This window comes from Trichosurus vulpecula, chromosome 3, assembly GCF_011100635.1.
Source record: "Trichosurus vulpecula isolate mTriVul1 chromosome 3, mTriVul1.pri, whole genome shotgun sequence".
NCBI lineage: Eukaryota > Metazoa > Chordata > Mammalia > Diprotodontia > Phalangeridae > Trichosurus > Trichosurus vulpecula.
Genome location: NC_050575.1, coordinates 445,201,350 through 445,215,586, shown reverse-complemented (window position 1 = coordinate 445,215,586; position 14,237 = coordinate 445,201,350). Strand labels below are relative to the sequence as shown.

Here is a 14,237-nt window from a genome sequence, read left to right as displayed (position 1 = left end):
AGGAGGGATCTTGCAACTGCAATTTTATTTTCTTTTGTGAAAATAATGTGACAACGGGGAGTTCAAATTGCTCCAAAGACATAAAAACAAAACAGGAATACGCACAAAAAGAAGCATGGTGGGGGATGGGGAGGTGAGAAGGAGGGTCTCAGAACTTTGGCAGACTATGTTAACCCAGCCCTTGCCAAGGGTGAGGCCTTGGGGTCCAATCCTCTCCCCAGGTTCCGTGAGGAGGTGGTTTGGATGCGTCATGGAGACAAAGAAAATACAGACATCTTTGTGGAAAAGGTGGCTCACATCTGGTATACCTCCAGATATTGAGGGTTAGGGCCAAACTGCTCCAAAGGAGCCCTCTTGTCAGAGGACAGAAGAGAGAGTCATGTCATAGGCCTTGAGTCTGGGGATAGAGGAAGAAAGGAGGTGGCAGGGCAGGGGCGGGAGCAGGCAGATAATCCCACTGAGAATGGGGGAGGCTAGTGGAGTCAACAGAAGACAGCTTCTCGGTGGACGGCTTAGCACCAGGCAGAGGACCAAGGCTGGGGTGGGAAGTGACATGAGGCATGTTGGATACTGAGAGCTGAGGCCAGGGAGGGATGAATACCTAGGGGTGGGAGGAACAAGAAGAGGTGCCAAGTAGGGAATCCCAGGGATTACAGACATGCAGACCAGAGAGAAGAGGCAGGGATAGAGGCTGAGGAGGGGTGGGACTGGGGGGAAGAGAAATGTCTCTTCTGCACAGGTCAGTCCACCATAGCACAGAGAAGGTAACAAACTACTCTTCAGGGGTTTTTTCCTTGTCTTCTTTTTTTTTTTAATTTTTAATTTTTTTTATTTAAAAAAAAAAAGCTCTTGAAATCAGCTACCGTTTACATCTACAAAGTGTAAAGTACTGCTGTTACCAGACACTTTACAGAACAGTCCAGAGTGGTCAAATATTGACCAATAAAGTTTCCTTTTGATTTTTTCTGAATTGCTACTTCTGGAGGAGCCCCTTGGCAGCAAGGAGGGGATGGGGCAGGGTTGGCTTTAGTGAGCAGATTTGGTAACCAAGGAAAGAGGCTGGGCCTGCAGCCCAGGCAGGGCCTGGTGGGCATGGAGGGGAGCCTGGAAAGAAGGGGGCGAAGTCAATAGAGCTGTGGGCACAGAACTGAGGGGGAGGGGCCGGGAGAGGAGAGGAGGCTGGCTGCCCAGGGGGCTAGAGGAGGTGGCTGCAGCCGCCTTGGCAGAGAGGAAGGTGGCCGAGTGAAGGGCCAACTGGGCCCGGGCCTCTGGTTTGGTGGTGAGGGAGAGGGGCTGGGCTTGCTCCGAGTGAGTGGCTGCCGGGGCAGCTGGCGAGGCCAGGGCAGCGGAAGGGGTGGCTGGAGAGTCCAGCATGCTCCCATGGGAGGAGGCAGGGCTGTCACAAGGCTTCTCAGGTGGTGGGTAGTGTAGACACGGCTTCTTGTTCCTGGAGGTCAGGGCACCTGGGAGAAAACCAGAAGGAGCTTTAGGGGGTTAAGAGAGGTGCAGGCTTGTGGTGTAAGCTAGGAGACGAAGATTGGAGGATAAGCAATGCCGAATCTATGCAGCAGCGTAGTGTAGTGATGTAGCTGGAGGCCCATGGAGCAGAGTTCTAGGCCTGGAGTCAGGAAGAGCAGAGATCCAATCTGACCGCAGACACCTCCTGGCTGTGTGACCCTGGGCAAGTCACTTGACCCCTTTCTGCCTCAGTTTCCTCAACTGTAAAATGGGAATTGTAACAGTACTCATCTACTAAGGCTATTGTGAGGATTGAAGGACATGACATTTGTAAAGCATTTAGCATAGTGCCTGGCACATAGGTGCTTAATAGATGTTTAATTTTTTCCCCAAGTAGATGGAAGATTAGATGGAGTCAGAAGACCCGAGTTCAAATTTACTCTCAGATACTTATTAGGTGTATGCCTTTGGGCAAGTCTCTTACCCATTGAGCCTCAGTTTCCTCACCTATAAGATGGGCATAATAAGAAACATCTATAACACAGTTACTTTGGAATACTTAAAGCTTGATAAAATTACCAGCCACAATAACCCTAATGATGATGATGGTCAATATTCATCATCCTCCTCCTCTGAAATGCAGGGATCTCTGGGGAGAAAGCTAAGCTCAAAAGGATGGTGGATAGCAATAGATGCCAAGGCAAACTGTAAAGCTCCATGTAAATGTCAGTTACTAATAAGATTATCACTCAGCTCCCAGGAGTCTGAGAAATGAGGCATCCCAAATATCCTTGGATGTAGGGCAGCAACGAGAGAGCTGGCCTTGGCATTGGGAAGTCTGAGCTCTGGCGCATCTTGGCTGTGTGACTCTGGGCAAGCTGGTCACAAGGCCACTCTGCAGAGAAGGCGCTGACCTGCACTGGGGAAGGAGTTTCCTCACTGGGAGTTCTCTATGCCAGAGAAGTCATAGGACAATTTCAGAACATAAAATTCCTAACCACCTTGAAAGGAGGTAGAATACTTCTCATCACACCCATTTTACAGAGAAGGAGTCAGTGAGCTGGTACTAAAGAGTCTATTGCCAACACTGCTTCCTCCACAGTAGGTGTCAGGGGACCCAGCTCCTCCTTTGGTCTCCTTGACCCAGAGACCTAGGATACCAGGTAATCTCCTCATCCTCCACATTCCATGTGGCCCCAGGCCTCAGCAAGTGGGGGATGGGGGTGTGCTTGTCTGGAGACATGGGGAATGGGTCATCAGTATAAGGAGGGGCTCACTCTCAGCCTCTTGAACTTGTGGCTGTGGCTGTGGTGGAGGCTGTGACAGCTGCTTCTCACGTTTTCTCTTCTTCTTCTTGCCCTGAAAGAGGAAGCCCATGGAGAGATGATGGCATTAGAGACATGTCAGCTGCAGCCCAGCCTGGAAAAGCCCATAAGAAGAAAAGGTAGCGAGGAGGGTGTCCCCATGCCAGGCTTTCCTTTTGAGCAATGGGACCTCTGCTTTTCCCAGGGGACCCCAGACTCTCAATCCTTCCATCTCTAGTGACTTCCCTTCTACTCTACATCTTATTGGGCTTGGAGACCAAGAGGGAGACCTAGGTTCTAATGGTGCCTTAGACACTTATTAGCTATGTGACTCTGGGCAACTACTTGGTGCCTGTTTTCTTCTTCTCTAAAATGAAAGGGTTGGAATCCATGCCCAGTCCCTGCTTTCAAAGAACTTACACTCTAATGGGTGGGGGGAGGGGAGGACTCACCGGTTCATACAGACCTTTTCCCTATACCTAGGATTACAGGCCCATAGGTTTGAAGAAGGGGGAGACCTCAGACATCAGTTAGTCCAATCTCTTTATTTTATGACTGAGGAAACTATGGACCCGGAGAGGTTAAGCATCTTGTCAAATTAAGGTCATATAGGTCAGTTAGATGGTGCAGTGGATAGAGTCCTTGGCCTGGACTCAGGAAGACCTGAGTTCAAATCTGGCCTCAGACACTAGCTGTGTGACCCTGGGCAAGTCACTTCACCCTGTTTGCCATAAAACGAGATGGAGAAGGAAATGGCAAACCATTCCAGTGTCTTTGCCATAAGCCAAGAATGGGATCACAAAGAGTCAAACATGGCTGAAAAAAGAGTGAACAAGTATTAAATTGCAGAGGTGGGATTAGATCCACAGCCTAAAGGGACCAGGGGCTTCTAAAGCCAGCACATGGCTCTGACTTTGGCCCATCAGCGCAGTATGAATCTAGCGTATGATTTGGCCACCAAGAAATGGGTTGGACCCATTTTACTCTGCTCGGGTCAGACACTTTCAAGGAAGGATATCGATGACTTGGGGCTTGTCCTGAGAAGGACGAGTACAGTGAAGGGGCTTGAGGTTAGGCCATAGAAGCTAGTAATGTCTGGAGAAGGGAAGACTCAGGCAAGAAGCAAGACATCTCTTCCAAGAATCAGAAGCATCGTTACTTGTAAGAGTGATTTGCCTTGTGTTGGGTGGGCCCTAGAAGGGCAGATCCAGAAGCAATGGTGGAAATCCCAGAGAGGCAAATTTAATCTGGGGCTTGATGTCTTGGGAAAAGCTGCCTGAGAATGAGAGGCCTTGAAAAGTGATCACTGAGGTTCCCCTCAACAGAAGTCACACATCAAAGGCTGGTGGGTCGTAAAGAGCAGATTCTCATTCAGGTGGGGATTGGGCTATTGTTCCCAAAGTCCCTTCTAACTCTGGGATTCTGAGAACGTAAACCCAAGGTGAATGCTGGGATTTAGGATCACCCAACATAATTCAAAGTTTCCTAGTGCAGACTTTTTTTATCTCCCTAGAACCGTGCTTTCAAGGGCATCCTTGATCAAGGAACACCATTTACCTATGCTGAGAGGACCCTTGCCCTACAACTTAAATCTTACTCAGTTATTCAGAGTGATGAGAGGATAAATCACTTACCGAGAATCATACAGTCAATATGGATGAGAGAAAGGACTCAAATCCAAGGATTCCTGGCTTCAAGCTGACCATCTATCTGTTGACTAATCTCCTTAATTCTCTGAGACTGCTTAAAACTTCCCATTTCCCTCTCTTAGGTGAGTCTTACAGAGCTCCTGGCATAGGGCGTATACTTACGTAGTTGTCCCGTGCTGACCAGGTGGGATAGAGCTGGGAGTGAAGCTGCCTCTCTTTTCGGGCCAGCTCATAGTACTTGGCCTGTTCTTCCCTCGAGAGTGAATGCCACTGTGGGGGAAAAGCAAAGACCAGGAATGACAAGCCTGAAAAGGAAGAGATTTCTCTCCAGCAGTCAGTCAACAATCATTTATTTATCACTTTCTATACTGCAGAAACTGTATCAAGTATGGAGGATACAAAGTGTCAGGGGCACAAACAATCCATGCCTTCAGGGAGTTTACGTTCTAACATGGGAGCTGAGGTGTAAGTAACTTACTACATACACGATGCAGACAGGGGAAATGAAAGGGGAAGGCACTAGGAGCTGGGGGAAGCCAGAAAGTTATTCTACAGCAAATCATATTTGAGTTGAATCTTAAAGGAAGCCGGGAGGTAGAGAATAAGAGAAAAGGCACAGAGGCAGACAGTGCAGAGTACTGGAGTCAAGAGATGGACATAGGTTTGGAATAGCAAGGAGGCCACTGTTGTAGTATGGGGATGGGAGAAAAGTATCTTAGCACTGGGAAGGGAGGAAAAGGCTGGTAAGAAGAGTTTTCAAAGCTGAACAGAGGCTCTCTATTTGATCTTGAAGGTAACAGGGAGCTCTGAAAGCTCCTTAAACGGGGAAGGGGGTTTATATCGTCAGACCCACACTTTAGACAAATCACCTTGGCAGCTGAGCCGAGTGGAGGCTGGATTGGAGCGGGAACAGACTCCACCTTTGTTATGAGAACCCTACCATGGAAACAAGTCATCTCTGGGAGTGGGCAGTCATGGAGGAGAAGGCTCTCTTTGGTAGGGAGCTTTACTTCATCTGGGCACAGTGATGTCATGTATCATATCCATTGACAGACATTTATTTAGTGCTTACTATGTGTCAGTTATGTTGCCAAGTGCTCGGGATACACAAAAGGGTCTGCTCTCAGGGTGCTTACATTCTAATAGACAAGGACCTCAATGTTCACCTGGATTATGAGGAGAAAGACCAAGGGAAGAGTGATTCAACTGTTCACACTCTGACCCGGAGATCTCACTGCTAGGTGGTGAGACCCAAGGAGATCAAAGATAGGAAAGTCACATGTTTGCCAAAATATTCATAACAACATTTTTATGTGGTAGCCAAAAAAACTGAAAACACAGTGGCTGTGTAGGGAATGGGGGGTGCCAAACAATGGTAGAGAAATACAATGGAATGTTACTGAGCTGTAAGGAATGATGACTGTGAAAAATTCAGGAAACCTTGAAAAGACTTGTATAAGCCGATGCAAAACAGACAAGCAGAAACAGGAACATAACATACACATTGACTCTCACAATGTAAATAAATATATAAAACAAAGCTACACATAATTAGAACGACCAATCTTGGCACCAGAGAATAATAGAATATGGGCTATAATGGAATATAAAAATGAGATATGACAAAATAGAATTAAAATGACCAACTGCCACTTGTCATTAGGGAGATGAAGTTCTATGGGTGTGGAATGCTGCAGATGCTATCAGGTATGGTCAGGTAAATTTTGCTTAACTTTTTTATTTTTCTTCACCCCAGGGGAAGGCTCCTTAGGGTGGAACTGGAGGGGGCATATTCAGAAATGACCCTGATATCAAAACAAAAGACTTCAATAGAACATAACAATAAAAAAATGACAAAACAGCCAATTAGGATTCAATGATGATGGTGATAAAAAAAATAAAGGAGACAGTGGAATCTTTAACCTGCTTTAAGCTACACTGAAGCCTGTTTAGTTGGCGTGGCGATGGGAAAGGGGGCAGATTCCTACCCTTCTTCCCAGGATCTGGTTGATGGCTGCGCTCTCTTTCAGCGTACACTCAGCGACCACCTTGGCCCTCATCTCCTTCATATACAACATGAAGGCATTAAGAGGCTTCTTCACGTGGGGCTTCTTTTCTTCTTCCTTTTTCACCGTCACTGGGGATTTCCTGAGAATGGATGGGATTGGATAACATTTGGTAATCCTCGTTGACCCATCCTTGGGCCATCGCCTGTTTACTCTTGGGCCTCTATAGAGGCCCTTGGAATGGGGAAGTGAAGAGAAAGCTGGGGCCCCTGCTCCTACCACTTTTCAATGGCTATTGGGGCCCCCATCAGTGGTGTGTATAACATTTTCTACCAGGTGCGGCAATGGAAAATGGAAAGAGGAATGAATTTTGAGTCCTCGGGCCTGGGTTTATATCCTGTCTCTGTAATTTGCTATATGGTACTTTTGGCAAGTCACTTAAATTCTCTGGGCTTGTCTGTTGAGTGAAGATGTCGGGTGACATCATTTGGAAGGTTCCTTCTAGTTCCAACACCCTATGGTACCAAAACACTGCCTACTCTACTGAAGGGTACAAAGAGTCCTCTGGTGTCTCGGAAAAGGTCCGGAATGGAGAAGATGGAACATAAAGAGTGCGAGTAAACTATTTCCAAAGGAGAAAACCTAGGGAATAGTTGCTTGCATTGTCTTAGCCTCCTAAGCAACCTTCCTACGTGATATCATAGAGAATGCACTGGGGGTGGGGAAAAAAATCGGAAAAAACCCAAATCCCACCACTCCTCCCTGGTTTAAGGGTTACTTACGCGCTCACAGATGGGCTCATGGTGGGGGGTGTGGGTTCCTGTTTGACGATGGGTGATACGATGGCTGGATGAGGGATCCCTGATGTGGGCAGACCATGGTGGGAAGGGGCCACCATATGTGGGGAGAATCTACTGGAAACCAAACTGATAGGGGAGGGAAACAAAAGATAAGAAACATAGAAGCTCCAATTTAAGCCTTAGAAACTATTCAGTTCCAAGTCTTCAAGCAGAAACCACCCATAACCTTAGGGCATGAAAAAACAGCACCTCCAGGACAGAGTCTGAGGAATGGGAAACTGATCTCCTCCCCAGAGAGAGATGTGGGTTCACCATGTCTATACAACATACCCTAGGTTAGCTCTGGACACAGACCGGTTAGAGAACATTGAGAAGGAAAGCTTGGAGGGTCAGAAAAAGGGAGAAAGGGAGGATAGAAAGAAGGCAGTCAGTCACTGAAGCAACAAGCATTTGTTAAGCACTTACTGCATACCAGGTACCCTGTGAGGCAAAAAGGATACAAAGAAAGGCCAAAAAATGATGTTTGCTCTCAAGGCTCACATTCTAACTGGGGAGACAACATCCAGGGACTATTTAGATACAAGGTAAATGGAAAGTAGTCTCAGAAGGCCGGGCCTCTTGCAGAAGTGGGCTTGAAGGCAACCAGGGAAATCAGGAGGCAGAGCATTTCAGGTATGAGGGACGTCCAGGAGGTGGGAGGGCCCTATGGAGGAGCTAGGATGAGGCCAGCTGAGCTAGACTGAAGGGCAGGAGAAGGGTTAGGAGGTAAGAGGTAAAAATAATAAAGGGTCAAAGAAAACTCAAGAATACTGCATTTATTAAGTTCCTTCTATGTTTCTCATTCAGTTGTGTCCGACTCTTCATGACCCCATTTTGGGGTTTTCTTGGCAAAGCTGCTGAAGTGGTTTGCCACCTCCAGCTTATTTTTACAGATGAGGAAACTGAGACAAACAGGGTTAAGTGACACTTGCCCAGGGTCACACAGCTAAGGCCAGATGAGTCTTCCTGAATTCAGGGCCAGCACCCTATCCACTGTGCCTTGGAGCAGCCTCTTCTATGTATCAGATACCAGAAAAGTAACAGTTGCCACCCTCAAGGAACTGACATTATATCAGGGTGAAAAGACATTCACATAAGAAGATAAGAGAAGAGGAAAATAAAATAAGGTGTGAGGACCAGAAGGAAGCAGGGGATCCCGTGGAAGAAGGGTGAGGCCATTGAGAGGAGGATGGGAGGGACACAAGAACCAAAAGGAAGTAGGACAAGACAGAGGGTCTGGTGGAAGAAGGGTGAGGCCATGGAAGGGAGGGACACAAGGACTAGAAGGAAGCAGAACAAAGCACAGGGTCGGGTGGAAGAAGGGAGGAACATGAGGAGGGACAGAAGGACCAGAAGGAAGTGGGACAAGGCAGAGGGTTGGGTGGAAGAAGGGTGAGGCCATGGAAGGGAGGGACACAAGGACCAGAAGGAAGCAGGACAAAGCACAGGGTCGGGTGGAAGAAGGGTGAGGCCATGGAAGGGAGGGACACAAGGACCAGAAGGAAGCAGGGCAAGGCACAGGGTCGGGTGGAAGAAGGGAGGAACATGAGGAGGGACAGAAGGACCAGAAGGAAGTGGGACAAGGCAGAGGATCTGGTGGAAGAAGGGTGAGGCCATGGAAGGGAGGGACACAAGAACCAGAAGGAAGCGGGACAAGACAGAGGGTCTGGTGGAAGAAGGGTGAGGCCATGGAAGGGAGGGACACAAGAACCAGAAGGAAGCAGGACAAGACAGAGGGTCTGGTGGAAGAAGGGTGAGGCCATGGAAGGGAGGGACACAAGGACCAGAAGGAAGCAGGGCAAGGCACAGGGTCGGGTGGAAGAAGGGTGAGGCCATGGAAGGGAGGGACACGAGAACCAGAAGGAAGCAGGGCAAGGCACAGGGTCGGGTGGAAGAAGGGAGGAACGTGAGGAGGGACACATGGAGAGGGTGTGATGATAGAAGACTTGCAGCAGATGGAGGGGCTGGTCCATGAATGGGTTTGTAGGGAATATGGAGACCATCAGGAAGGAAGCAGGAGGGTGAGAAGGGAAAGAAGGAAGGAGGAATGAGAGTGAGGGGTGGGCCAGGCAGGAAGCAAAGTCTAAGGATTAGGGGAGTGCTGATCACAGGAGAGGAATCAGAGTTCGAAGGAAGGAGGTATGAGGGTCAAGATTCCTGGGAAGTCCAGCATGGGTTCCAACTATATTCCCTTTGCTGTTGAGAGAAACATTGCACAGAGAATGATTCCTAAAGCAACGGAAAGAACTCTAGATAGGGAGGCAGAGGATGTGGGTTCAAATTCCAGTACTGCCCTATTGCCTCTTATGACCTTTATGACATTGGACTGGTCACTTAATCTTTCAACGGTCCCAGGTGCCATTCGATGCCTCTAAGCTGAGAGAAGGTATTGACGTGCATTGGCATAGGGTGTTCTCTATCCCAGTCATACCAGCATCTGTTCCTATTATTGGCCCTCTCACTGGAGCCGGGTGCCTTGGCCAAGAGGAGAGGGAAGGAGAAGAGAGCCCCTGTCTCTATGCTCACTGACAGAAGGAAGGCCAATCTCAATTCGAGGAGAGGAGAGTGACTTGGAAGGGGATAGTGCTCCTTCTCTGGGTGCCAGCCCAGCCAGAAAACTTACCTGGACACTGAGGCATTCATGGCAAGGGCTGGGTACGGGTGCCGGAAGCTGCCGGGAGGGATGGAGTACATTGGCTGCCCTTGCCTAAACGTCAGAAGCGAGGAAATCTTCTCAGTGTATTAAGAAAAGTGGAGGCTTGTAGAAGGTGGGGGGAGGGGGGCAGAGAGAATAAAGTGGGCGAAAGGGGGAGGTGGGTCCCCAAAGAGGGAAGGGGGGAATGGCTTCTCATCAACGCTTACACTGTCTGAGATGCAGGCGGACAGGAAGGGTCATTAGACTGTACTCTAGGGCAGCCCTCCTGAGCTAGCCTAGTACAGGTGACCATGCTGTTTAGGGGCGGGGGGAAGGGAGAGACTGCAGTTTTTCTTACTGTGGGACGAGCCAGCCCAATGGATGGGGGATCTGACCGACAGTTCCAGGAGACAGCGGATAATAAGGCGACAGCTCAGCCGGGTGAGGTGGCCTGGGGATTCCTGCTTCAAAAGAAAGACCCATCACACAGTGTCCTGGCTCATCTCCTAAATCCCTGGTAGACCCCACCAGATTACCCGGTATCCTCTTTCATTTGTATCCTAATAAGTAATCAGCAAAGCACACATTTATATGGCTGGTTGTTTTCCTTCATTCTCAAAGAGGACCAAAATGACAGCCCTATGTTAGACCAAACAGCAGGGTGTCTGCCTGGCTGATCAGACCAGCATGAGCTCAGAATGCTCTGCCACAGGGCGGGCACAGATAGTCCCTGTGAACATTCTCAAAACTTGTACAGCTTGTGTTTCTTCTGAGCTCCAGTTCTGCTTTGCTCATACAGCACAGCACGTTCTCTGACGAGGGCACACCAAGCTGAGCGGTTCTGTGCCAGTGTCTCCCATGTCACACAATCAATTCCATAGCGATTTAAGGCCCGCTGGTACGGCGCTTTCAGGCCCGCTGGTACGGCGCTTTCAGGGCCGCCCGTACAGCGATTTCAGGCTCGCCCGTACGGTGCTTTCAGGCCCGCTGGTATGGCGATTTAAGGCTTGCTCGTATGGCGATTTAAGGCTCGCTCATATGGCGATTTGAGGCTTGCTTGTATGGCGATTTAAGGCTCACTTGTACAACGATTTAAGGCTCGCTCCTATGGCGATTTAAGGCTTGCTTGTATGGCGATTTAAGGCTCGCTCATATGGTGATTTAAGGCTCGCTCATATGGCGATTTGAGGCTCGCTTGTATGGTGATTTAAGGCTCGCTTATACAACCATTTAAGGCTCGCTTGTATGGCGATTTAAGGCTCGCTTGTACGGCGATTTAAGGCTTGCTTATACAACGATTTCAGGGTTACAAAGCACTTTACGTGGCATCTCACTTGATTCCCAAAACAATCCTCTGAGGTAGGTGATATTATCATCCCCATTTTACAGATGTGTGTGAAGTGGGATTTGAACTCAGGTCTTAGGGATGCCAAGCCCAGCACCAAAGCCACTGTCAGACTTAACCACCTCATCCCTTGCCACATTTTCTCCCTCTAAGTCACTCCCCAGAACTGCTGTCCTTTGAGGCTGATATCTGAGGATGGGCAAGGCTGGATACTGGCGTTAAGGCAGATGTCGCCCCAGAGATGTAACCAATCAACAAGCATTTATTAAACACCTACTGTGTGGCAGGCTGTGGGTATACAAAGAAAAATGAAACGGTCTTTGCCTTCAAGAGGCTTATATTAACTCTGCTGGCTGCAGTGCTAGGAGGGGGGGGGTCTCCCTCCATTGTGACAGGATAAAGGGGACCTAGATTGAGAGAAAAACTATACTGCCTCCTTGGGCTGCTTCTAATTACCCTAGAAAGAATGGAGGAGGGGGAGGAGCTAGGCTGTATGAAAGAACATGAACGCTGGAGTCTGAGGACCTGGGTTCAGATCCTGTCTCTGGTGCTTACTGCCTTGGGCAAGTTATGAGATTGAGGAGGGCCTCAGTTTCTCATCTGTAAAATGAGGGGGCTGGATGGCTTCTGAGGTCCCTTCCAGCTTAATCTAGGATCCTATTCATGGGTATGACTATAAAATAACAACGATATTAATAATAGCCATTTCCAGAGCCCTTTCAAGGTAGCAAAGTGTTTTAGGTAGCCCATTTCCATTGAGGCTTATAACAAGCCAGTGAAGCTGTTGGCATGCATTTGCTTATCGTCTTTTAGGGTTGAAAAGAAAAGTTGAGTGACTGGGCCAGAGTCCCACAACTAGGAAATGTCCGAGGCAGGACTGAAACTCAGTTTTCCCTGACTCCAAGAACAGTGCTGTATCTACTACACCAGTCAGTGAGTCGGTCAATAACAAATTATTAAGTACCTACTATATGCCAGGCACTGTGCTAAGTTCTGGGGATACAAAGAAAGGCAAAAGACAAGCCTGCCCTCAGAGAGCTCATAATCCAAGGTGGGGGACAACATGCAAACAATTATGTAGAAATAGAAATGTCACACTGAGCCAGCATGGGTAGAAGGGTTTCCTCATTGAGAATTCATGACGAATGAAATCATAGGTCCAGATTAAATAGTGGTGTCATGTCACCATGTGAATCAGTGTGGAGACTCTCACATATATGAAAAACTATTTGGAAGCAAAGCAATTTCTAAGAACTGTCCCTTCCCCCAAGCACAGGGACTCTCCATCCCCTTTTCCCCGAAGCTGAGGGTAGTTCTGAATTAAAGGGAAGGGCAATTCTATCATATGCAGGGTCACTGTTGCCAGGAAGGCAGACCAACTCCAACTGAATGGAAGGGACAAGCGGTTGGAAGACAAAGACTTACTGGCCTCCACATCCAGGAGGTCACAGAGTGGAAAAGGCACCCGCACTGGCACTCACTCACTCACCTGTCTTTGGATCGATCTCTGGGGAGAGGTGTGCAGGTGGGGAGCCCGGGGAAAAGTGGTCGTTGCTGTAGGTGATGAGGGGAGTCAGTGGGTGCATATGGTGAGGGTGCTGAACCACAGGAACCTTGTTGGACTGAAAGGTAAAGAGAAAAAAAAAAAGAACAGGTGAACTCCAGGAAAGGGAGCTACTCATTATGGTCCATGAACGCTTCCTTCCTTCCCTCCTTTCCTCTCTTCCTTCCTTCCCTCCTTTCCTTCCTTCCTTCCTTCCTTCCTTCCTTCCTTCCTTCCTTCCTTCCTTCCTTCCTTCCTTCCTTCCCTCCTTTCCTCTTTTCCTTCCTTCCCTCTCTTCTTCCTTTCTTCCCTTCTTCTCTTCCTTCCTTCCTTCCTTCCCTCCCTCGTCCCTCCCTTCCCTCCTTCTTTCCTTCCTTTACTCCCTCATGTAGCAAGTATTTATTGAGTGCTTGCTTATGTGCCAAGCTTTGGGCTAAGCACCAGTAACACCAAACCAAGAATAAATCAGTCTCTGAGCTGGAAGAGCTCACACTGGCTTCATTCTACTAGGAAAAGGAATGGCCTTTGGCCCCAGGCTCATCTCCACCTCCAACCAGCCCACCAGCCAGCACTGTGCCACTGTGCGATGGGAGTGGGTGGAGGAGATCCAGAAGGGAAAGAAAATAAAGCGTAAGAGCTTCCAATCTTGTTAGGTAGATACAATTTACAGAAGTGGAACAGTCAGCAGACACACAGACTGTCAGGTAAGTACGGACTTGCTGTGAGTATACAGTTGGGGTGGGGAGTGGGGGCAAGAGGTGGAAGGGAGAGGAGCAAGAAACTGCAATGCCAGCTCCTCTGAGCACTCCATGGGCTGTGGCCAAGACTCACAAGGCAAGTTTTCACAGAAACAAAAGCCAAGTCGTCTCGAAGCCCAACACACTTCAACCCTCTTGGGGCAGCATAAAAGGCTTTTAGGAGTGGCAGATGACTTTCTCCCCAGTAGTGGGCTCAAGGTAGTGCTGCGGATAGAGTCATAAGCCTGAAGTTAGGAAGACCCATCTTCCTGAGTTCAAGTCCGACCTCAGGCAGTTCCTAGCTGTGTGACCTTGATCAAGTCACTTCACTCTGTTTGCCTCAGTTTCCTCATCTGTAAATGAGCTGAAGAAGGAAATGGCAAACCGCTCCAGTACGTCTGCTAAGAAAACCCCAAACGGGGTCACAGAGGTCGGACATGACTGAAATGACTCAGCAACAACAGTGACAACAGTGTGTCCCATCACCCCCATTCACATCCCCTTGTCCCCTCTCTGCCCTGCCTCACTCCAGAGAGAAGGAGATTTCTGCTATATATTCTTCATCCTCTTTTCAGTTTTTCAATTGCTCATCTATCAGTTTCCTTTTAGGCATCATTCCACTTACATTACTGTCAGCTCTTTGAGGGCAGGGATTGGCTTTTGCCTCTTTGTATCCCAAGCACTTAGCACAGCTCCTGGCACACATAGTAAGTGCTTAAGA

The 14,237-nt window shown here is 48.5% G+C and overlaps 1 protein-coding gene across 1 annotated transcript in view; it reads right to left on the bottom strand.

Moving 5' to 3' along the window:
- Positions 1-5: 5 nt before the first annotated feature.
- The window catches only part of TCF7L1 (transcription factor 7 like 1), a 211,672-nt gene continuing 197,440 nt past the window's right edge, over positions 6-14,237 (bottom strand). The window contains exons 5-12 of the mRNA XM_036752259.1: positions 12,726-12,858; positions 10,250-10,352; positions 9,880-9,963; positions 7,200-7,343; positions 6,400-6,559; positions 4,574-4,681; positions 2,736-2,817; positions 6-1,463 (exon numbers count right to left, since the gene is read on the bottom strand). Of these exons, the coding sequence (XP_036608154.1) occupies positions 1,027-1,463; positions 2,736-2,817; positions 4,574-4,681; positions 6,400-6,559; positions 7,200-7,343; positions 9,880-9,963; positions 10,250-10,352; positions 12,726-12,858 (1,251 nt within the window). The 3' untranslated portion in view covers positions 6-1,026. The remainder of the gene's footprint in view (positions 1,464-2,735; positions 2,818-4,573; positions 4,682-6,399; positions 6,560-7,199; positions 7,344-9,879; positions 9,964-10,249; positions 10,353-12,725; positions 12,859-14,237) is intronic.